The sequence below is a fragment of the Podarcis muralis genome, chromosome 16, assembly GCF_964188315.1.
Source record: "Podarcis muralis chromosome 16, rPodMur119.hap1.1, whole genome shotgun sequence".
NCBI lineage: Eukaryota > Metazoa > Chordata > Lepidosauria > Squamata > Lacertidae > Podarcis > Podarcis muralis.
The window spans coordinates 10,433,564-10,455,240 of NC_135670.1; the positions used below are offsets into that span (position 1 = coordinate 10,433,564).

General features: G+C 47.5%; 1 protein-coding gene and 1 non-coding gene across 5 annotated transcripts; both read right to left on the reverse strand.

Moving 5' to 3' along the window:
- Positions 1 to 582: 582 nt before the first annotated feature.
- On the reverse strand, positions 583 to 20,919 carry KHDC4 (KH domain containing 4, pre-mRNA splicing factor). Of its 4 annotated transcripts, none has more exons than XM_028709485.2 (14): positions 20,768 to 20,919; positions 19,831 to 20,071; positions 17,670 to 17,798; positions 16,668 to 16,747; positions 16,096 to 16,148; positions 14,998 to 15,164; positions 13,753 to 13,964; positions 13,212 to 13,272; positions 12,077 to 12,134; positions 10,552 to 10,802; positions 8,657 to 8,815; positions 6,201 to 6,313; positions 4,059 to 4,144; positions 583 to 2,150 (listed from the first exon to the last, which is right to left on the reverse strand). In XM_028709485.2, exons 1-14 carry the CDS (start codon positions 20,812 to 20,814, stop codon positions 1,960 to 1,962), a joined length of 1,848 nt encoding a protein of 615 aa, XP_028565318.1. In that variant the 5' UTR covers positions 20,815 to 20,919; the 3' UTR covers positions 583 to 1,959. The 4 variants fall into 4 exon arrangements, 3 of the variants coding, with proteins under 3 accessions (XP_028565318.1, XP_028565316.1, XP_028565319.1); XM_028709483.2 differs by having other exon boundaries at positions 583 to 2,159; XR_003704090.2 differs by having other exon boundaries at positions 2,097 to 2,159; positions 6,201 to 6,285.
- Positions 14,353 to 14,481, reverse strand: LOC114587262 (small Cajal body-specific RNA 4). The gene has a single exon (XR_003704263.2).
- Positions 20,920 to 21,677: the final 758 nt, after the last annotated feature.

Consider the following 21,677-nt stretch of genomic DNA (forward strand, 5'->3'; position numbering starts at 1 on the left):
ACCCTTTCGTCTTGCGAGTTTTCCGTCTTGCGAGGCATTCGTCTTGCGAGGTACCACTGTGTATAAAAGTTATGTTTACACTTTACTGTAGTCTATTAAGCCAGGCCCCCCTGGCTGCAGGGGCAGGAGGGGTAAAAACCTGACTCCAGCAGCTCTACTCCTGTGGCCAGAAGAGGAGGTGGGGCAAGTGGCTTCCTTCCCCTGGAAGCAGCTAGGTCTCCGGGAGGGGGGGTTACTTCCCATGTTGACCCCGCCATGAGCTCGCTGGTAGGTGGCAGAGGTTTAGGCTGGCAACCATCTCAGGCTCAAACACTCCCTACCCATCTAGGGTAAATTACTGAGCTACCGTAGATTGTTGTACAAGTTACAGTGGACGCTCAGGTTGCGAACGTGATCCGTGCGGGAGGCACGTTCGCAACCCGCAGCATTTGCAACCTGCAGTGCTGCGATTCGGCGCTTCTGCGCATGCGCAAAGCGCAATTTAGTGTTTCTGAGCACGCATGAGTGCCAAAAACCTGGCTTTTTGCTCACATACACCCATGGCTGACTTTCCAAACAAAAACAAGAGTCTGGAGAAGCAAGTAGAATTATTTGTACATTTATAATGAAATTATGGTTTGAATTTATTTACAACATATAGAAAACAAAATCAGAGAATAGTGTGGTTGTTGTTGTTGGGTTTTTTTTAAGTGAAAGCAAGCTCCACCAGATCATTTTCTGCGGGGCGGGGAAACACCTCCAACACTTATTCCAATACTTCAAACTTTTACTTGCCCTTTGAACACAAGACAGCAAAATTTCAGGTCCAGTGGTGCCCCCTCCGTCTCTGCCCTTGACTGCAAGTGTTTTGGTTGATAGCAGCCTAACAGGCCCAGGAAAGAGCCCGCTACAGTTTTGAGTCGCTATAAAACAATCCCACAAGTTTTGTGTTTTCCTCTTCGGCCATGGCTGCATGTCACCAGCACCCGTAGATGTCCCAAGCTCAATGCATCTCTTATCAGCAAGACAGCCACAAAGCAAAGAAGTCTGGTTGGAGGTGGTTTTTCGGAACGAAACGAGATTGCAACGATGCCATTGCTGCAGAGGTAACGACACGCTGGCCGGTCGAAGATCCAAGCACAACGGAGTGAAGAAAAATCACCTCGGGAGGAGCAGTTCGAGATTTTAACACCTACTGCTAAATCCACCCCCACCCCACAGAAAGGGGAGAAAAAGTAATACATTGTCTTCCCTGACAAATGTGACTTGGCCAAATGAAATTAGAGAGACAAAGAAGAAAACAAACCACCTGCTTGCCAAAACAATTCTGAAGTTGTTTTGGAAAACTGCATTATGGATTTTTTTTTTTTAAAGAGACCAACAGAAAGAGATTTTAAAGAAGGTGATTTTCAGGAAACAGGTTTTTCAGGCAAAGGTTTCCCCCACCCACCCCAATCCTATTTAGAAGACCAAGCATTACACACACACACACACACACAAAAGTAAAATCCAGTTATAAAACAGAAATACAAGCAGAACAGCAGCAGGCTTAAGTTATTGAACTTTGCTGGTTGGCTGGCTTCTTTTCCAAAGCCAAGAACAGGTGCATGATAAGCTGGGGGGGGATTTAAAAGAGAGAAAAGGAGAGATAATGGAGACATTCCCTGCAAGTGTAATGCTGACACTGTTTATCTGCAGTTGTATTCCGTTAAGCCTGCGGCTTTCAAATTGCCTTTGATGGAGGAGTCCACTGCAGATATAATAGCAAGTTCTTTTTGTCTGTTTGTTTTTTAAAGAAATAAAACGAAAACACAAAAACAGAGCCCCTGGCACAGAAAGGGCCATACTGCATCTCAGAAGCTTGTGCAAAGAGGTCAGGGCCGATGTACATTTTGCAGAGATTCTTTGATAATATACACGTGTTATTGCTTGAGAGAGACAACAGGTGGAAGGTGGCGGAGGCAACTGCAGCTGCAGCAGCTAAGGTGCCATCCAGAATGGCATCTGTTGCTTTGCCCGTTGCTGCGACGAGGGGTACTGGTATCCTAAGCTCCATGTCTGCGAGTAGCTACTTGCGGTTTTGTGAACCCCGTGGTCTTCTTCTTCATCCGAGGAGTCGCCAGCATAAGCCACCAGGCCGAATCCCTTTTCTCCGGTTTTCATCTTCTTAGCTGGGTGATCTAATGATGATGAACAGAGAGAGAGAGAAAAAAGAGAGAGAGAGACATCCCGCCCCAGGAAAAAATAAAAGAGAAAGGTAAAAAATATCCCCCAAAAACATGTTAATTCAAATGAGAGGCATTAATGTATTTTTTTTTCCAAAAAAAAAGTTAGTCGGACACCATTTTGAGGTCACAGAGCCAACAACGGTCACCCCGGATGGGAGGTCAGGCGATACAGGACCGGCAAACAGCACAAGTGTGATCCGTCAGAGCCATGTAAGAGAACACAGAAGAGAGAGAGAGAAAAAAAAGAAAAACACAAAAAGACAAAGAAAAGTCAAGTTAGCAAAAATGAGGCAACAGGGTTTGCAAGTTCACCGTTAAAGAACAACATGTAAAAAAAAAACAGGAGCTGGTTGAAAGTGTCCAACTATCTTTTTTAAAAAGGGAAACTTTTAAGAAAGGGGGGGGGGGGAGAGAAGTGTTATGTACTGTCTCCCGGTTAGAAGTGTCCAATTCAAGCTGGATGTCCTACCAGCAGAAAAGCCACGCCGAGCACCTAAGCACAGGAGCGGAAATCAACTGACTATATGTCAATTTCACTTGGCATCACAGGAAAAGCTAAGGTTCCCTGCTTGAAATGCAGAATTTTGCTTTTCTGGGTATTGAGGAGGAGTATGATGTATTGCTTGGTGGAGGAGGATGTAAGGAAGAGAGAGAAAAAGAGGGAAAGCAGCAGTAACTGGGAAGGAGGGCTAGGATGCTGGGTCCACAAATCAGACCAAAGCAACAGCCCTGAGAAGGAGACACTGTTCTTTTCCCTGCGGTGTCTGAGCAAAGAAAAACATTAGCTCCAAGAACAGCAGATCCAAGTGCAGAAGGGAAAAAGTTCTATTGTTCTGCTCACTCTCCTGATCAGAACTGGAAATGGATGGCTTGCATCATCTGTCACCAGTCTGGTGCCTCCAGATGTAAAACTCACATCTGGCTGGCTGGGGCTGATGGGAGCTTTCATCCAAAACATTTGGAGGGAACTAGGTTGGTGAGGGATGACTTACAGCTTCCTCATCCTTCTTAGGAACATAGAAACTAGGCAAGGGACATCACCCAGCCCTACCTGGAGATGCCTTTTTGGACTGAACCTGGGACCTTCTGCATGCAAAGCTCTACCACTGAACCGCAGCCCCTCCCCTAAAAATAAAGTAAGGTTCCAGTCCTCCTGGTTCAAAACAAAGGGCTGATTTAAAGAAGAACAGAGGAAGCTCCCTTGAGTCAGAACAATGGTCCATTTGGCTCAGTATCATCAACCTAGGCAGAGCCTCTTCCAGGATTTCAGACAGGGAGTCCTTTTCCTAGTCTAACCTGGAGATTGAATTAGAGGCCTTTGTGTGTGCAAAGCAGGGGTCTCCTCTTCTGCCCGCTCGCACCCCTTTTCTGCCCTCCTGCCCAGGCACCTTTGCGGATTACACAAGCCCGGGTGCCATGTTTTAAATGCTTGCTCTTTCGTATGTGGCGGTGTTCATACCAAGGGCCTCCACATGGCATCCATGGGAGAGAGACGGGTGGTATTCGGAAGCTTCTCCCTGCAGAGCTGTGCATTGTGGGAACAGGAAGGACATTCACACTCGGAGCTCCTGGGAACTCCAGGCCTGTGCATTTTCAGAGACAAATTGTACCCTTAGCTTTACCACTCTGTAATTTTACTCTTTGGAGTTCGTGTAAGAATAAAGGTTTGATTTACTCTTAGTTTTAGTTTTCCTAGCTACTAACAGAACTCAGAAGACAGGGAACTGAAAGTAAGTTGTGCACATAAGAGTTTAGCACCTGGAGGTGACACTGGGAAGAACAGCCTAAAGTTAGCTAGGCCGGCTGATGGAATGCAAGTACAAGTCACGGCTCCCGGCCGCCCACGCTCACCATTGCCGCCCACTAAGGACCCGTTCCGGTCGTCAGGCTCCACCTTCATCCCGGTCACTGGTAAAGCCGGTGGAGGCATCAGCTGCCTGTTCGGAAACAAAGAGCATTTCAAGCTTATTCAACCCATTAAAGCCCTAAATATTTATATTAGGCAGGTGCCTTCCTTATATTATTTTTGGCCCCTGCTGAAAACTGTTTTGCATGGGCAAACTTAGCCACATTTTAATATGGAATTTCTATTTTATACCCAGCAGTATCGCACCTGGCCCTGCAAGGGGATTCTAAGTGCAGATTCTCAGGGCAGTTCTTAAATCAGTGGTTAGTATCAGTGTAGTTTTGAAAGGTTCAGCCCGCTATCTTCCTTCCAAATGGTGTCCAGCTGTATACAAACGTTGACAGAAACCTGCTCCTCCATCATGATGAAAATTTGTCCACGGTATCTCAAGAGGTGTCCAAATGCATATTTCCAAAACTAAAGCGTATTAAGACTGCAGATTAATTTTTTATTTTGAAATTCTGTGGCTCAATTTGTTTTCACACTATTTTATCAGTACAGTCGTACCTTGGTTCTCGAATTTAATCTGGGAGTCCCAAAACAGTTCAAAAACCAAGGCGCAGCTTCCGATTGGCTGCAGGAGCTTCCTGCACACAGTCAGAAGCCGCGTAAGCTGTGTTGGACATTTGGCTTCCAAAAAATGTTCGCAAACCAGAACACTCACTTCCTGGGTTTGTGACATTCAGGAGCCAATTTGTTCGACAACTAAGGCATTCAACTACCAAGGTACCACTGTATTCTTAATGTGTATTGGTTTGCAAACCGCTAAGAGGTTTTGAGGATTAAGCGATATATAAATCCTGTGGAATAAATAAACGGTTTAAGAACATAAGAAGAGCCTGGCTGCTGGATCAGGCCAAAGGCCCCATCTAGTCCAGCATCCTGTTCTCACAGCAGCCAACCTGAAGGCTCTGGGAAGCCTGTCTGCAGGTCCTGAGCGCAAGAAGAACCCTTCCCAATTGGGACTCATTGGCTTGGGACCAGGTTGCTTAAAAAAGCCATCTTCTCCCATAGTTAGCGAGGCCTGCTGAAATGAAGGGCTGTGACTAACCCGGGTCCATTCATTTCAATGGGTCTACTCTTAGCTGGATAAAACCTGTAGGAAGCTGCTTTATAACAAGTTGGCCCATTGATCCCATCTAGCTTAGTACTGTCATGCGCAATATGTCCCGTTTTTAAATTTTGTTGTAAGCTGCTGTTGAAGGGTGGGTAATAAATTTAACAACATGGTCTACAATTCCCCCCCCCTTCTTTTTAGTAAAGGTAAAGGGACCCCTGACCATTAGGTCCAGTCGTGGCCGACTCTGGGGTTGCGGCGCTCATCTCGCTTTACTGGCCGAGGGAGCCGGCGTACAGCTTCCGGGTCATGTGGCCAGCATGACTAAGCCGCTTCTGGCGAACCAGAGCAGCGCACAGAAACGCTGTTTGCCTTGCCGCCAGAGCGGTACCTATTTATCTACTTGCACTTTGACATGCTTTCGAATTGCTAGATTGGCAGGAGCAGGGACCGAGCAGCGGGAGCTTACCCCATCGCGGGGATTTGAACTGCCGACCTTCTGATCGGCAAGTCCTAGGCTCTGTGGTTTAACCCACAGCGCCACCCACGTCCCTTCAACATCTATTTACCCCCCCCCCTCTATTCTGGAAATATCGTTGGGACTTCAGCTCCCATCAGCCCCAGCAGCTTCTGGGTCATGTGGCCAGCATGACTAAGCCGCTTCTGGTGAACCAGAGCAGCACACAGAAACGCCGTTTACCTTCCCGCTGGAGCAGTACCTATTTATCTACTTGCACTTTGACATGCTTTCGAACTGCTAGGTTGGCAGGAGCAGGGACCGAGCAACGGGAGCTCACCCCGTCACGGGGAATCGAACCGCCGACCTTCCGATCGGCAAGTCCTAGGCTCTGTGGTTTAACCCACAGCGCCACCCACGTCCCTCCGTCTTTTTACAATACCCCAAAACTCAGCGACCTCACTTCCCCTAATGATAGGGCCTGAGAAGCACTTCCACACTGAAACACATTTCATTGCAGTTCCCACTCAGAACTGCACCAGAGCAAAGCTGGGCGCCACGGCCACAACCTACCTGTCCCTCTCTCTCTCCTTTCCTGAGGAACTTGCTGGCTTCGAACCCGTTCCATCCATCTCGGTCTGACTGGAGAAGCCTGTACCTAAATTAGTCATATGAATGGGTCCATGCTATGAGCAGAAAAACACAGCGGCATTAGCAAATCTAAAACTATGACACAAGCTATCAGCTCCTTAATGAAAACTTGCAGCAGGCCCAGTCTCTCTGCTCTCTACACACCATTACAGGCCATGCTTCCGTTTTTTTCTAGGCCTCTTAAAACGCTGTGCATTTTGCACATGGTAAACTGGAAAGCTTGCTGCACAACAATGCCCAAACCACCTGGGAGCATGAGCATAGCGTATCATGGCTTAAGATACTCTGTGCAATCCTTTCAAGAGCCCTTGAATGGTAGGCCAGGGTTTGTTGTTTCCATATTGCAGATGGGAAGGCTGAGGCTGAGCAAATCGCTAAGGAGGCCGATGTCATTCACAGGCAAGGTGAGGTTTGAACGGGGGGATTTCTCAACACATAGCTCAGGTTCTGTGCCAGTCCAGGATTTGAACTCAGGTGTGTGGAATATTTACTTCTCTTCCAAAGGAAAAGGTAACAGGGATCAGTTTTTTGTTTTAAAGGGCTGTTAAGACTCAACAGCTTTTTCAGACCAGCCTCATAACTGAGACTGTAGCAGCCTGTGCCACCTGTGGCAAGTAAGAACAGCTGCCAGGGAAGTTAAGAAAACAGAGCTGGTTCCCTTTTCTTCTTCTCCTTTCGAGCTGTCCAAATGTCACAAATGACTCACCTAAGTATGGAACGAGGAAGTTGCCCTACACCAGGTCAGAACAGGGGAAGGTGCCTGCTAAAACCAACAGGCCCTTCCGTTCCAACTCTTGAAATGAAATACAGCACCATCATCTGTGTCTGTTTCTGTTAACTAACCATTCACTTTAGTTTAAATCTAGATCTTCTATGAACGTTCTTCTTTGCTCAGTATTTTTGCTCACTGTAAACTCAGCACAAATTTTCAGTGGCTCTTTATATCTTAGCCACTGCCTTTTATTATGAGAACAAAGGAAGGTTCCTTAGACCAGGCCAAACCATCTAGCCAGCACAGCCCGCTCTGACTGGCAGATCTCCATGATCTCAGACAGAGAAAGTTCTTCTCCCATCAACTCCTAACGTGACTTTTTAACTGGAGATGCCACAGAGTGGCTGGCACAACCCAGTCAGATGGGTGGTGTATAAATAATAAAATTTATATTTTTATTATTATTAACCTGGGACCTTCTCAATTCAAACGAATGCGCCTTTCTATTTCAATTATGGCCCCTCCCACATGTGGGCAGACAGGCTAGTCACTTGTGTTGACTTACTTACAAGCCTAGTTTAGAGATGGAACGCAAACAAAGAGGAAATAGTGGCATCTATTATAAAGTTTGAAATTGGAAGGAAAAAAAACACTCGGTCCTCGATCACCACCACAAAGCCTCAAAACCCAGCAGAGAGTAAGATGCAAACTGGGACAGCTAGTGGGGTCCCTCAATGGAGCGGGTAGCAAGGCAAAATATAATCCGAAGGTCACTGGGATAGGGGACCAGGTGTTGCAAAAAAAATGTAAACAATGGGGTCAAACCGCTAAGGAATTCATGTGGTGTGGATTCCAAGCTTCCTGGTCAGAGCTCAGACAGGTACGAGATCAGGAAAGGGCTGTGATGAATACTTTCTCTGCTTCTACTGCAGGGTGGGGAATCTGTGGCATTCTAGACAGTGCTGGACTTCAACTCTCATGAGCCCTGACTACTAGCCGTGGCTTCTGGGAGTTAAAGTCCAACAATATCAGGAATCTGTGTGTTCTGTCGCCACCGCTTTAAAGTGTCACCAGGTTCCTTTTTGTAACCACCATGAGAAACCAGGGTCCTACCTCTTGGCTGGCAAACCACCTCGCCCAGCAATTGCTTGGGACTCCTGGAAAAGGGTCCATGCGATGTTGGGACTACAGCTCCTATCAGCCTCAGCCAGCACGGCCAGTGACGATGGGCGTTGTAGTCCAGCAACATCTGCTGGACACCTCACTTGGGAACGCAAAGCCTGCCTAGGGATTACTGCCTATCCCAAATGATGCAACACCTTCTTTGGCCAAGGTGATGGGGAACTTGAGACGAGCCCGATGAATCAGGTCAGTGGCCCATCTAGTTCAGCACCCCGTTCTCAGGTGCTGCAGTCGGGAATGCAGAAGCAGGAGACGAGCAAAAGAGCATCTCTCCCAGCCTGCGGCTTCCAGCAACTGGCAGATTGTTGGCCCTGACCCTCCAGGGCCCACCTGACGGCAGGGCACTTGAGGAACACTAGCTTCTACCGTATCTGACCCGTAGACGCTTGTGGGAAAAACCCCAAAAATCCAGGTGTGGAACCAGCCCTGTGACCAAAGGAAAGAGGGGCAGGGGAGGCAGTAAAATGGCAGGGAGTCACTCCACCTGGTATCCCAGCAGCCCAGATTCCCGCTCATCCGGCAGCTCTTCGGTGAAACGCCTTTTCTGGCCCGGCTGGGGTTGGGGCTGACCTGGCGGCTGCGTGGTGGCCGGCAAGGTCGTCTTCACGGGGGCGGCCGGGAGGAAAGGGGCGCTCAGCGGCGTCTACAAACCATGCAGGCAAAAGAAGAGAGGGGTTATTTTGATACTGATCGCATTTGTAGCCCACCTTGGCTCCCCTTTGTGGGCAAACACCAGAGCGGTTAAAAAAGACAAGTAACAACAAAATGACAATGTATCTTAGAAACATGCACACAATCTCACTGCACTTAGAAATCGCTTCCTGTGAAACGCGGGAGCAATTTGAGACAATAAAACCACCCATTAGAAAAGCAACTTCTTAAGCACCAACAACTGAAACAGTAACATGTATTTATTGTACTTGTATTGTCTGTGTTTTGTTCTTTCTATATCCACTAAACTCCAAACCAACAAACGAAAAGGTAAAACAACACAATATATGAAAACAATGTCTAATCCAATTGTGATGGGCACCTTTAGCTAGTGTTTACAGGGGGTCACAATTCAGCCCATATTCAGAGCCCCCTTCCCACAACCAACCACTAACTAAATCTGCTTCCATGGGGCTACATTTGTGGCTGTGAAAGGCAAGTCGGGCCTCAGCTCTGCACTGCTCTATTTGGTCAGATCTGCCCTTGCTAAGGCTCCCAAGCCAGGCTCTCTTTTTAGCTACATGCCTCCTTCTCTCTCTCCACCAATCAGTGCTCAAATTAGAAGGGCAGGGATTTTTGTGCTGGGCCTCAAGCTCATGTTTTTAGAGACCAATGAGAACGTTTGGATTCCTTACAAGCCTCCTCACTACCTTTCCCCTGTAATTGGAGCAATGGAAGGCCCACACCCTGCAAAACCGAATGCTCTTCTCCCTGATGCTGTGTGCACTTCTCACGTAAACAAGAACCCAGATTTACTGGTTCGCCATGGCATGAATGGGCAGCTTGCCCTACCCCCACCCACAGCAGGTGAGTCCCCCACCCCTGAATGGAGTGATGCATGGCGCCTGCAACACATCACAGAATCACAGACTTGGAAGGGACCACAAGGGCCATCTAGTCCAACCCTCTGCAATGCAGCGACTTTCTGCCCAATGCGGAGCTCAAACCTATGAACCTGAGATTAAGAGTCTAAGCATGGCCTTGATTTTTAAAAAGAGAGAAAAAGATGTGAAACCTGGTAACTTCTCATTCAGACTCCAAGAGATATACTCCACATGTTAATGTTATCAAATCTCCCCTCCCTTGCTAAAATACAAAAGCCCCACCACCACCACTAAGCTGTGTTAGGATTCTGCCAGCTCCTGAAGGCACACCTGCATACCTTTGATCTCCTGCTTTAATTGCCATTTCTAACACTGTGCTGCTTTAATGGGCTCGTTTCATTGTGCATTTTAATTGCCAATGTTTATTCTGATGAAGTTGTTTTCTTGCATGTTTCATTTATGTGTGGTTAAAAAAACTTTTTTTATTTACCGCTTGTAAACTGCTTAGAAGCCACCTCCTAAAGGACGAGAGGGTGGCAAGCTCACCCATAAAGCAGACTGCAATTAAAACTTTTTTTAAAAAAGTTGAAAAACTTCTGAAAAGCAATTTAAAGCGTCTATGAAACAGTCTAAAAAATATCAACAGCCACCCCTACAGCAGTGTTCTTCAACCTTGCGTCTCCAGATGTCGCTGGACTACAAATCCTATCATCCCCAGCCGGCTTCACCAACGGTCAGAGATGATGGGAGTAGCAGTCCAACAATCTCTGGGGATTCAAGGACACTGCCCTAGACACTACTGGGTGCCCCCTCACCAGTCATCAGGCAACATTCCCTGCCTTACCTGGCCAGTGCTAGCGGGAGACTGCACTTGCGTAATCGGGTACTGGGTGGGCACAGGTGGGACTCCGGTGGGCAGTGCTAACACTCCCGGCGCCAACGGAACCGCAGGAGGCACAATGCCTGGCACCCCATAAGGAGGCTGTACCGGCTGCTGAGGGGGCGGAACCACAGGGTAGCCTGCCTGAAAGCCGCTGGGAGGGTAATACGGTGGCTGAGGAGGGACAGTCGTTAAAGCTGCGGGCTGCGCAAACCCTATGGGGGTGGGGAGAGGAAGAAAGTAATTATTATTATTTCTTTTATACATGAATTGCTTTCTATTGAAGCATGTCAAGGCAATTTCACAAAACAGTAAAAATACAGAAAATCACTGCATATATAAAGAGAGTTGAAATTCTTACATAAACACACACACATAAAAAGTTTCAAACCCAATACAGAGTGTGACCTGGGGCACAAATAAAAATATCTCTTAGAAGGCCTACTGAAAAAGGAAAGCCTTCAACGGGTGCTGAAAAGTGATGGTGACTGTCTGATACGAAATAGGAAGGTGTTCCAAATTAACATCTGCCCAGACACTGAGGTCCTGCGCCGAGGACCTTCTGGCGGTTCTCTCAATGCGAGAAGCCAAGTTACAGGGAACCAGGCAGAGGGCCTTCTCGGTAGTGGCACCCACCCTGTGGAACGCCCTCCCACCAGATGTCAAAGAGAAAAACAACTTCCAAACTTTTAGAAGATATCTGAAGGCAGCCCTGTTTAGGGAAGCTTTTAATGTTTAATACGTTATTGTATTTTAGTGTTTCGTTCGAAGCTGCCCAGAGTGGCTGGGGAAACCCAGCCAGATGGGCAGCGTATAAATAATAAATTAAATTAAATTTAAAATTAACATGCTGGTGGGCATGTGGGTGGGGACAGAAAGAAAAGCAGGTGGAGCAATGAATCCAAATTTTACACAGTAAACTGTTCAAACTGTCTTTAATATTGTATTTTAATTGTTGCAACCTGCTCCGGGATCTTAAGAGTGAAGGGAGGGTTGTTAAACAACAACAACAGGCTGGTTTCTACACGCAGACACACAGAGCCCTTTTGCTCCTCCATTCGGGCAAACAAGAGGCATTATCAGGCTTCAAGGACACATTCCAGCCAGGCAAAAGCACTCAAGGGGTATATGAAGCAAGGCCCGTGCAGAGGTGTGGCCTGGGCAGAGGATGTGCGGCTTGGGTAACACAAGAGGAACAGATGTGGCCCTCCAGGCCAAGCTATCTCCAGGTCTATGATCCCCCACGCCAGACTGAGGTTCTCCAATCTGTCCTTGCAAGCACAACAGGGAGCAACCAGGTGGCAACAGAGAACTGCGTCACCCACCATTGTGATGCAGCCCCCCCCCCCCCACAGGGAATAGAAAGGCTGAGAGCTGTTTCTCCACCTGTGGGCTTTCATAATGGCAAATTTAACCCCAAAGTCTCTGGTTTCCATCTTTCATCCCCACTCCACCACCGAACTAAGCGTTGCACGCTGTCAATACACACCTGTAATGGGGACTGCCGTGGTTATCTGGTTCACAAATCGCGAGTATTCAGCATGAACCTTGGAAGAGATAAAGAGGGATCAGATTGCTTCGGTTTCAATAAAGGACACCCATGCAAACTGACTGCTCTAGTGGGAGACCGTATAGCCCTGGTTAGGTGAGCCTAGTTGTATGCAAACTGTTAAGCTCCTCCTGTCTGGATTAGTTCTACTGCCCAATGCCACAAGTGGGAGTCTGTCTGGGGGCAGGGAAGGGGCTTCTTCAGTATCGGGGATGAGGAACCTGTGGTTCTCCAGATGCTGCTGTAGTACAGTCATACCTCGTGTTGCATTTGCTTCAGGTTGAGCGTTTTCAGGTTGCGTCCCGTGGTGACCCGGAAGTACTGGAAAGGGTTACTTCCAGGTTTCGCTGCTCGCGCATGCGCAGAAGCAGCGAATCACAACCCGAACACGTGCAGACACGGGTTGCGTTCTGCTCGTGTTGTGAACGGGGCTCTGGAATGGATCCCGTGAGCAACCAGAGGTACCACTGTACTACAACTCCCACCAACCCCTAGCAAGCATGGCCAATGGGCAGAGGGGATGATGGGAGCAGCAGTCCAAAATGTTTGGAGGGCACCAGGTTGGGGGACACTGCATTAAAACAAAAGCATCAAAAAAAAAAAAAGAGAGAAATCAGGGCCATTACAAAATATAAAGAATTACTCAAAACTAGCACAATCACAAATAGTCAGTTTCAACCGTCAGCTCCGATTCCCAAGTATGAGGTGTTTTACTAGGTTAGGGTCGTGGGTTCGAGCCCCAAGTTGCAGAGAGCTGGACCAGGTTGGCTTTCGTGGTCCCTTCCAACTCTAAATTCTATGATTCTATGACAGCTGGCCAGTTTGGGAGGGTTTCAAATTAGCAAAAAATGGAAGACATGCTGCTTTGTTCCCAACAATAATCCTTTTCACTAGGAGGGTCAACACGCAGCTGGGACATCAGGGGCTGCCACAACCAAAGGATGCTGGACTCAGATTCCCAACAGGCCCCAGCCACCACTGGTAGGAAAGCTGTATATGAAGTGCAGAAAGAGATGGGCACTTCATGCGACTTTGGCGAGAGAGTGCAACAATAAAAAAAGTAGGGCTTACTTACTGTTTGTAACAGGTTCTCACAAAGCTTTTTGGCAGCTGCAAGGCCTTCTGGTTTTGGATGGCTGGAGGAGAGGAAATACAACACACTGACACACACGTTCCTGTCAGACTCCAGACACCCACAAAGATGGTCAAAAGGTTCCTACATAGCAGGGGGTGGGACTAGATCAGCGTTTCCCAAACTTGGGTCTCCAGCTGTTTTTGGACTACATCTCCCATCATCCCTAGCTACCTGGATCAGTGGTCAGGGATGATGGGAATTGGGAAACACTGGACTAGATGTCCCCCGGGGCTCACTTCCGACCCTGCTAGTCCAATGTTAGGAGTCAGGTGTCCTTGCTCACCTGCTTCAAATCACCCAGGGAGCCACTAGTAAATCCCAACCTGCTTGCTGCCCATCCCACATTCAGCTGATCAGAAAGGCTTCGTAATTAAACTAAGCCAGCTCAGCAAGCTTGACACTGCAACTTTACACGTGGGATGGCACACAAAAAGCCGATTCCTTCCCGGTGACAAAGCCCAACGGGCTCCCAGCTCCCTACCTGATGTAAATGTACATCGGCTCAAAGGCTTCTCGGCCAGAGGCAGGTTCGATGCACCCAGAGCCCTTCCCCCGGAGGAACACCTTGGCGCCGGTCTCAATCTGGATATGTTGCAAGTAGGAGCAGCCTGGGCCTTCGACTTTCTCCTTTACGTTGAAGGTAGGTACAGCGTGTTCCAAGCCAACAAACAATTTGTCCTGGACATAGTGCATCTGTACACACACACAGAGAGAGAAACCCTTAGGTGTTGCATTTGACACCAGAATCAGGAAGGGGTGGGAATGGATTAGAGGTCCCCTGCTAGGGTCATAGCTCAGTAGCAGAGCGTTTGCTTTGCATGCAGAAGGTCCCGGGTTCAGTCTCTGGCATCTCAGCATAGGGCTGGGAGACAACCTTGTCTGACACCCTACCAATCAGGGTAAGCAACACAGAGCTAGATGGACCAGTGATCTGACTCGGTATAAGGTGTGTATAGACAGGGGTAGCCAGTGTGGTGCTGTCAAAATGTTGCTGGACTACAACTCCCATCATCCTTGACCACCCTGAGGCCGATGGGAACTGTAGTCCAACATCACCTGGCAGGCACCACACTGGCTACATGTTTGTCCGATGGCACAGTGAGGTCTCCACTCTTTCTGCAAGCTGAACCCCTCTCTCCATCGTGTTTCTCTAAGAGGATGGTATCGACAGAGCCCAGCTGTACAGGCTCTGCCTTCTTAATCCTCTAGGTAAGGGAATAAGCAGACATGGACAGTTCAACAGGCAAACAAGTGTAAAGCAAAATGCAAGGCAGTGCTCAAAACTCCCATTGTTCTAGGTGTGTTTTGTGACAGAGAATTTAATTAGCGTGAACAGTTTCTGAGCTCTGGGTGCAGTACTGAGCCTAAGATTTCAGATTAAAACTGCACAGTGGAAGGAAAGGAAGACCCTTTTCTGCCTTCCCACTTCCAGCCACTCTCTGAAGACTGGAGAAGAGGCCCTCTTAGGGGGGCGGGCAGGGGAAGCATGTGTTTGCTTTTTGCAGTCTTTGTATGAGGAATAGACAGTGTGAAAAACGAACATAAGGTTTTAGCTGCAGTTCATGCATTTTCAGCTTTGTATTCCTGTCACTAAAAAAGCATGGCTAGACATTCCGCTGTTGCACCCATAGCCTAGGTTTAAGGTGCCATTTAGCTCCTAGCTTTCATATCTCAGTTTCTAACACTGATGCAAGGGTAAAGACACAAGGACTTGGCCAATACGTACTCCTCCAGACTGGAAGGAGGGCTTCTGGCCAACAGCCGGAGGCAGCTGAGTGATGGGGGCAGGTTGGTGGTAGACGGTAACTGTAGCTCCGTTGAAAGTTGGGCTGGATCCAGTGGCAGCTTTCACGACGCCGTTTGTAATGATTTCCTTGATTCGGTTTACTGCTCCTGTAAGGCAAAAAGAAATAAACGACTTTAGCCCTATGAAAAGAAGGGACATTGTGGTTACCACAGAAGAAGAAAACATTTAGGGTAATTTCACAATCATTATTCATTAAGGATATAGAAGAGTTATCTGTGTTGGATTTGAATTGTTTTCATGTAGGTGCTGTTGCTGCAATAGAAGATTAGGACACTCTGCATGAAGCCCTGGAGAGCTGCTGCCAGACAGTGTAGATGGTACTGAGCTACATGGACCAGTGGGCCTGACCCAGCATAAGACAACTCCTTATGTTCCCAAGGACATGCTCTTTGAGGGGAAGGTCTGCAGCCTGGTGGCAGAGCATCTATTTTGCAAGCAGAAGCACCAAGGTTCAATCCACCCACCAGCATCTCCAGACATGGCTGGGAGAGACTCCCTGTCTGAAAGCTTGGAGAGCTGCTGCCAGTCAGGGTAGACAATATTGAGCTGCATGGGCTAGTGGTCTGACCCAAGCATAAGGCAGCTGCCTATACTCCAATCATGCAGTTATAGAGCTGGGAAAGGCCTTGATGGTCATATAGTCCAACCCCTTCCTTAATGCAAGGTTTATAATGTTGGAAGCAACCACAGCAACCCTTAACAGATGGCTGCCCAGCGAAAAAATTGAGCAACAACACTTCATATTTAATAACAACTCTGTGCCTGTTAGGCTAACGGTGCCTTAGTCAAGTGAACTAACTAACCTCAGCTGTGTACACACTATACCTTAAAAGCGCATTTTAAATGCATTCTTCCCCTTAAAAGAGTTGCACTGTGGTTTATCCCTCAGTTGCAATTCACAGCAACCCTTAACAAGCTACAGTGCCCAGAATTCTTTTGACGGAAATAATGTGCTTTATAGATACAGCACAGACACAGCCATTCTCTACCCAGGGTGTTGAATCAGAGCTTACTTACTATCCACCAGTTCTCGCGTTTGCCCCTGGACGTGCAAGTACAATGGACGATCTCTGCAAAACACAAGTTTTAATATTTTTTATATATATTTTAAACTGAAACAAAGGTCTCCACTGGAGGCAGTCAATGTCTCTGGGACTCTGGGAATAAACTGTAGTCAGCCCCATAGGGGATAAAATGCTGCACTTGGGGGCACTCTTAGGGTGAGGGCTCTCTGTCCTTGACATGGGGCACTGTGTGTGTTTGCTCCCATTAAAAAGGATTTGCACGAAGGTAGCTATTTGGGCGGGGGGGGGGGGGAGTCCTCCTGGTTTTGCAAACTGAAGAATGGTATTGGTGGAAGAGCAGAGGATTGCTTATTGCTTCCTCCATCCAGTAACATTTGACTTGTGCAGTTTTAACTTTGCACATCTCGATCAAGTGAGCAGCCAAGTCACATAGCTTACAAAATTACAAAAATGCACAAACGTAGCTGGTCTGCTCATTCAGGTCCAATATCTAATCCATAAGAACTCATTCTTCTACAGATTTTTTAATCCTGGAGAGAACCAGAGGAAGAAGAAGATACAAACCCAGGTCCAACTTTTGCTTTCTCTTCTGCAGTCATGTACCTCCCCCGAGTTGAGACTGCGGCTCCGCTCAGCCTACTTATCTGCAGATACAAAGGGACAAAGCATTGCTCGGATTGGGAAATGCAGTAAAATCCCTGCTGAATCAGGAAAAAGGCTCATGTAGTCCAGCGGCCCCAATTTCCTACAGCAGCCCTTGGAAAGCCTCAAGGGGGAGCTCACAAGTCAGGCCTGTAGGCAATAGCCTTCCTTTTACCCATTCATACACCACCTATTTGTCCTCAGCTACTGTTAAGCAGGCCCCATCTGCACAACATAAAGATACTGTGTTATGTGTCATGACATAAGGATACGGAGAGCTGTTAGAAGACCTCCTATTTCCAGTACGGAGAAACAAATTCTAGAGTTCCCTGGAAAGAGGGAGCAAATGCTAAACTACTTTGGAAACGGTAGTTTTGTGAGCTGAATAGTTATCTCCCAATAGATCTCACCATCTTTAACAAACTACAGTTCTATTATTATTATTATTATTATTATTATTATTATTATTATTATTATTATTTGGGGGGGGGAGAATCATGATTGTTCAAACTGGTATAATGCTGCTTTAAATGTATGGTGCAACGAGGACCTAAGACGTGCACTGATTCTGGAGCTTCCATTTAGCTAGGATTGCCAATATTTAATGAACCAAAGCAAAGTGGCACGGGGTCTGCTTGCATGCAGAAGGTCCCAAGTTCAGCCCCTGGCATCAAATAAGGCTGGAAGAGAACTCCCATCTGAAACCCTGAAAAGCTGCTGCAAGTCAGCCTTGACAATGCTGAGCTAGATGGACCAATAGCTGGACTAATGCTCCCTCCCCCAAGACTCGCTTAACAGCTATCGACACCCAGTTGTTCCAGAGGTCGGACAGGGTTTCAACAGGAGCACCAGGCATATCAGCTGGAAAGTACCCCAGAGCCACCTGGAAACCCATAGGGCCAATTAGCCACAAGCAGCACAGACCTCATCCTGCGTCTGCCCTCTCGTCAGGAGGTTTCGGCACGTGAGAGGCACGTCGTTTATCTCCACTTCTGCGACGACAAGATCATCTTTGCTTTTGCTCGCAGCCGGTCCTTTTCCAGGAGCCTGAAGCTGTTAACAGATCAGACAATGGGCATCAAGACACATAAGCCCCACCCTTTGCACACTCACCTGCCCCTCTCCATCCTGGCAAGGAGGAGGCATGATGAGAGTTCAAGGGTACATTCAAGCCAGACAGAAACACTCCATGAGGGTGTGAAGCAGGGCTGGCAAGAGGTGTGGCCTGGGGAGAGTCCCAAGGGCCTACAGAGAGGTCCGAAGAGTTGCATTTGTTTGGTTTGGTTTGGTTTTTCTTTTTGCATTTCCAGTTACAGACATTCCTTTCTTTCACTAATTCAACATCTTATACAATGATAATCACCTATTCCCAGATAGGCTGGAAAAACTTCTTATGATAAGAAATAACTAGAGATGTTTCATGGCTGTAACTGAAGCACTGCATTTGACCCCTGGGCCTGAGGTTCCCCAACCCTGTCACAGGCTAAGAAAATAGAGTCTCGCTTATTAAGCCAGACTTTCCGGCATCCAAAGAGAAAAGGGGAAGTCACTGGTACGTTAAAATCCCTACCCCACCCTCGCCAACTTGTTTTGAAAGCAGATGCGATTGAACCAAGGGATAGATTTCATGCAACCAGTCCAGATTGCTCCAAAATGTTCACTACCGACAAGAAGGGGAAACCAAATTATTTTCTTTGGAAGGATGACAGAGTTAAAACAAACCTGGCTGGCTCATTCACCCTTTGTAGTCTTAATTTTGCAGTGCAGTTCATACATTGTGTACAGGCATACCTCGGGTTGCAAACGTGATCCGTGCGGGAGGCATGTTCGCAACCCGCAGTGCTGCGTCTGTTCACGCGCGTGACGCGATTCAGCACTTTTGTGCATGACGTCATTGTGTGATTCTGCACATGTGCAAGCGCCGAAACCCGGAAGTAACCCGTTCCAGTACTTCCTGGTTCGGCGTGGTCCACAACCCGAAAATGCGCAACTCACAGCATTTGTAACCCGAGGTATGACTGTATATTCATTGTCCCTTTGCAGGGCTAAATCTAGGCTCAAGGAGACTCACAGCAAAGTGCCATCTTGTCCCAGACACCCCCTTTTAATCCATATAACTTTCACCAGAGCTTAGCTATCTTGGGCTGACTGCCCATAGCCTTAGGTGTTGTCTCATGGGGGGGGGGGGCGGGAATAGAATATAGCCCCTGGTATATGTCTGTGGCAGCAGCCACCTCCCACTGCAATATATACAGAGTCCAGAATGACTGAAATTCTGGAGTTTTGGTAGGGCAAATTCAAGACCACAGCTGCAGCACCAGTAAAACAAAGTTTTTAGAAATACTTATCTTAATAGGGCCTAAGGGAGGTGTTGGGGACTTCTTAGGGAATGTGGACCCTGGTAGGTGCCTGGACAAATCTGATGGCAATGCTGGGCTTGGTGAATTAATTTTTGATCAGTTTCATGTCAACACTGTCTACTTTCAGTACTGCTCATTTTGTTATGTGCTCATTTTGAACTGCATTCATATCATTGTTTGTGGCTTGTGATATGTTGCTACAGATCTGCCTATCTCACAATTGCTATTTTGTTTTGTTCTTAAGGCAAACCACTTTGACCACAATACATATTAAAGGGTAAGCGGACAAATGAAAAAAGGGCACGCTGATTGAGGAACAAACCTTCATTACAACCCACTGATAGCCAACACAAGGGGTTATATCCAACCATGTTGACCCACTGCAATTAATTTCAATGGGTTTGATATGCCCCAATACACATTTGGCCAGAAGTCAGGAAACAATGGGCAAATAGTTAATAGCATGAGCGAACAAGTCCAAATCCTAAATTTGAGACTTCAGCTGTGTACACATCAGAGCACATGGCTCCCTGCAAAGAATCCTGGGAACTTAAATTTAACCTTCACATAGCTACAAAGCGCAGCACCCGTAACAACCTACAATTCCCAGGATTATAGAGGTGTGCTTTAAATGTATGGTGTGTATACAGCTTTCTTTTCTCAACAATCATGAAAGTTAAATGGCTTCTTGCTTTCGAAATCTGATGCCTTCACCCTCACCACACCTTGTCCGCTGAATTCGCCGTTGGTTTCAGCTTCCCTTTGGCCATTAACATGGCATTGATTTTGGCTGCCACGGCAGCGGCTGCATCCAGAGCTCCCAGCGGGGCCGCTGAGCCCTCAGACCCTGACATCCCAGATACACTATCTCCGCTGCCCTGGACAGGCCGGCCAGCCACAGGCGTGGTTGCAGGAAGGAGGAAGAGAGCCGGAGACGGGCCGGGCTGGTCCCATTTGCTGCGTCGCCTGGGGGAAAAAAATCAAATTAAACCTTCAGATTCCCTCTGGGGCTGTTGCCTGATCTTGATCTCCTGACTCCATAAGGCTTAGCACTTGCAACACATCTCGATGGCTCAAAAACACAGCCGCGAGTGCCCTCTCAATAATCCCGGCAACAGCAGCCTTAGAAGATAAGACAATACAGTGGTATCTCAGGTTAAGTACTTAATTCGTTCCAGAGGTCTGTTCTTAACCTGAAACTGTTCTTAACCTGAAGCACCACTTTAGCTAATGGGGCCTCCCACTGCTGCTGTGCTGCCACCACACGATTTTTGTTCTCATCCTGAGGTAAAGTTCTTAACCCGAGGTACTATTTATGGGTTGGCGGAGTCTGTAAGCTGAAGCGTATGTAACCCGAGGTACCACTGTATTTGTTTAAGGTAGATTTACAGCCTCTCTGATCTCATAAGCCTGGGGTGGGGGACCTGCGGCCCACGAGGTGTTGCTGGACCACAACTCCCATCCCCCCGACCATGCTGGCTGGGGGCTGGCGGGGGTTGGTAGTCCAGCGACGTCTGGAGGGCCTCAAGGGGACCCCGGCACGGCCGAAACCCATAAACGGGCTCCTCCTCCTCCTCCGCCAGGCCTCTCCCTCCCCCTCTCCCTCAACTTTCCCTTCCCGGCCTCCCCTCTCGCCCGGCCTCGCAACCGCGGCCTCCTCACCCTCCCGAGGCCCCATGTTCTCGCTGCCCCGAGCTCCCCGTTGACATGGCTCAGACGACCCTCTCCAGGCCGCCGCCGCCGCCTTCTCCGCTCTGCTGAGAAACTTCCCCTCCCTCGCGTCACTTCCGCTCCGCCGCCGCCGAAAACGTCACTTCCGCTCGTTGTCGTAGCGACGGTGAAAGGTTGCTCGGGAGAGAGAGAATGCCTGGCGCCATAGCGATAGTAAAAAAGGTAGAGGGGCGCACGTGTGCTCAGGTTCCGGCCGTATACATGTAGAGCTTATTGATTTAATATTTTGATTATATTCTTGCTATTTTATTATTTCATTTATTTGTTTACTGTGGTGTTTTTTTGCTTATTTAATATTTAGTGTTTCATTTATTTGCTTGCTGTTTTACGATGTTGTTTTTGTATTTATCGTTTTATTTATTTGCAGGCATTTCTAAACGATAATATATATTTAAAAGAAAATAAAACTCTTAAACAATAGATACATAAACCCAAAATCCATTGAAACGAAAACGCAGTTAATAAATTATGGAAGTGGGAACTTGTCTATAGAAGTTAATTTGTAAGAAAGGAATTCCGGGGGGAATGTCTCCTTTTGACCTTTCCTACCGTGAGCTCCAAGAGATATGAGGCAGCTAATTATTGCCAGTCATTATTCAGGGTTTATGCTGTTTCTAATTAGAGTGTTTTATTGCTCACTATTATTTGGGGTGAGTGGGCGGGTGTTTGCAAACAGAGCATAAGGCTTTCGCATGTAACTGAGCACTGGTTTAGGACCACAAAGACTTCAGTGTTTTTTACTTCGGTCGAAAAGGATGAGAAAGTGGCATCCGTACAATCAATTAAAACAAGACAATCCCTGCCTACAGGTGATGATGATGAAGAAGATACACAAGCAGAA

What these genes read in the sequence shown, in the direction of transcription:
- KHDC4 (XM_028709483.2), bottom strand. Translation starts at nt 20,814, where the DNA reads ATGTCAACGGGGAGCTCGGGGCAGCGAGAACATGGGGCCTCGGGAGG. An exon ending in CCTCCTTCCAGTCTGGAGGA is followed by an intron (nt 13,965 to 14,997) that starts GTACGTATTGGC and finishes GTGTGTGTACAG; the next exon opens with ATGCACTATGTCCAGGACAA. An exon ending in GTGAGAACCTGTTACAAACA is followed by an intron (nt 12,135 to 13,211) that starts GTAAGTAAGCCC and finishes ATCTCTTCCAAG; the next exon opens with GTTCATGCTGAATACTCGCG.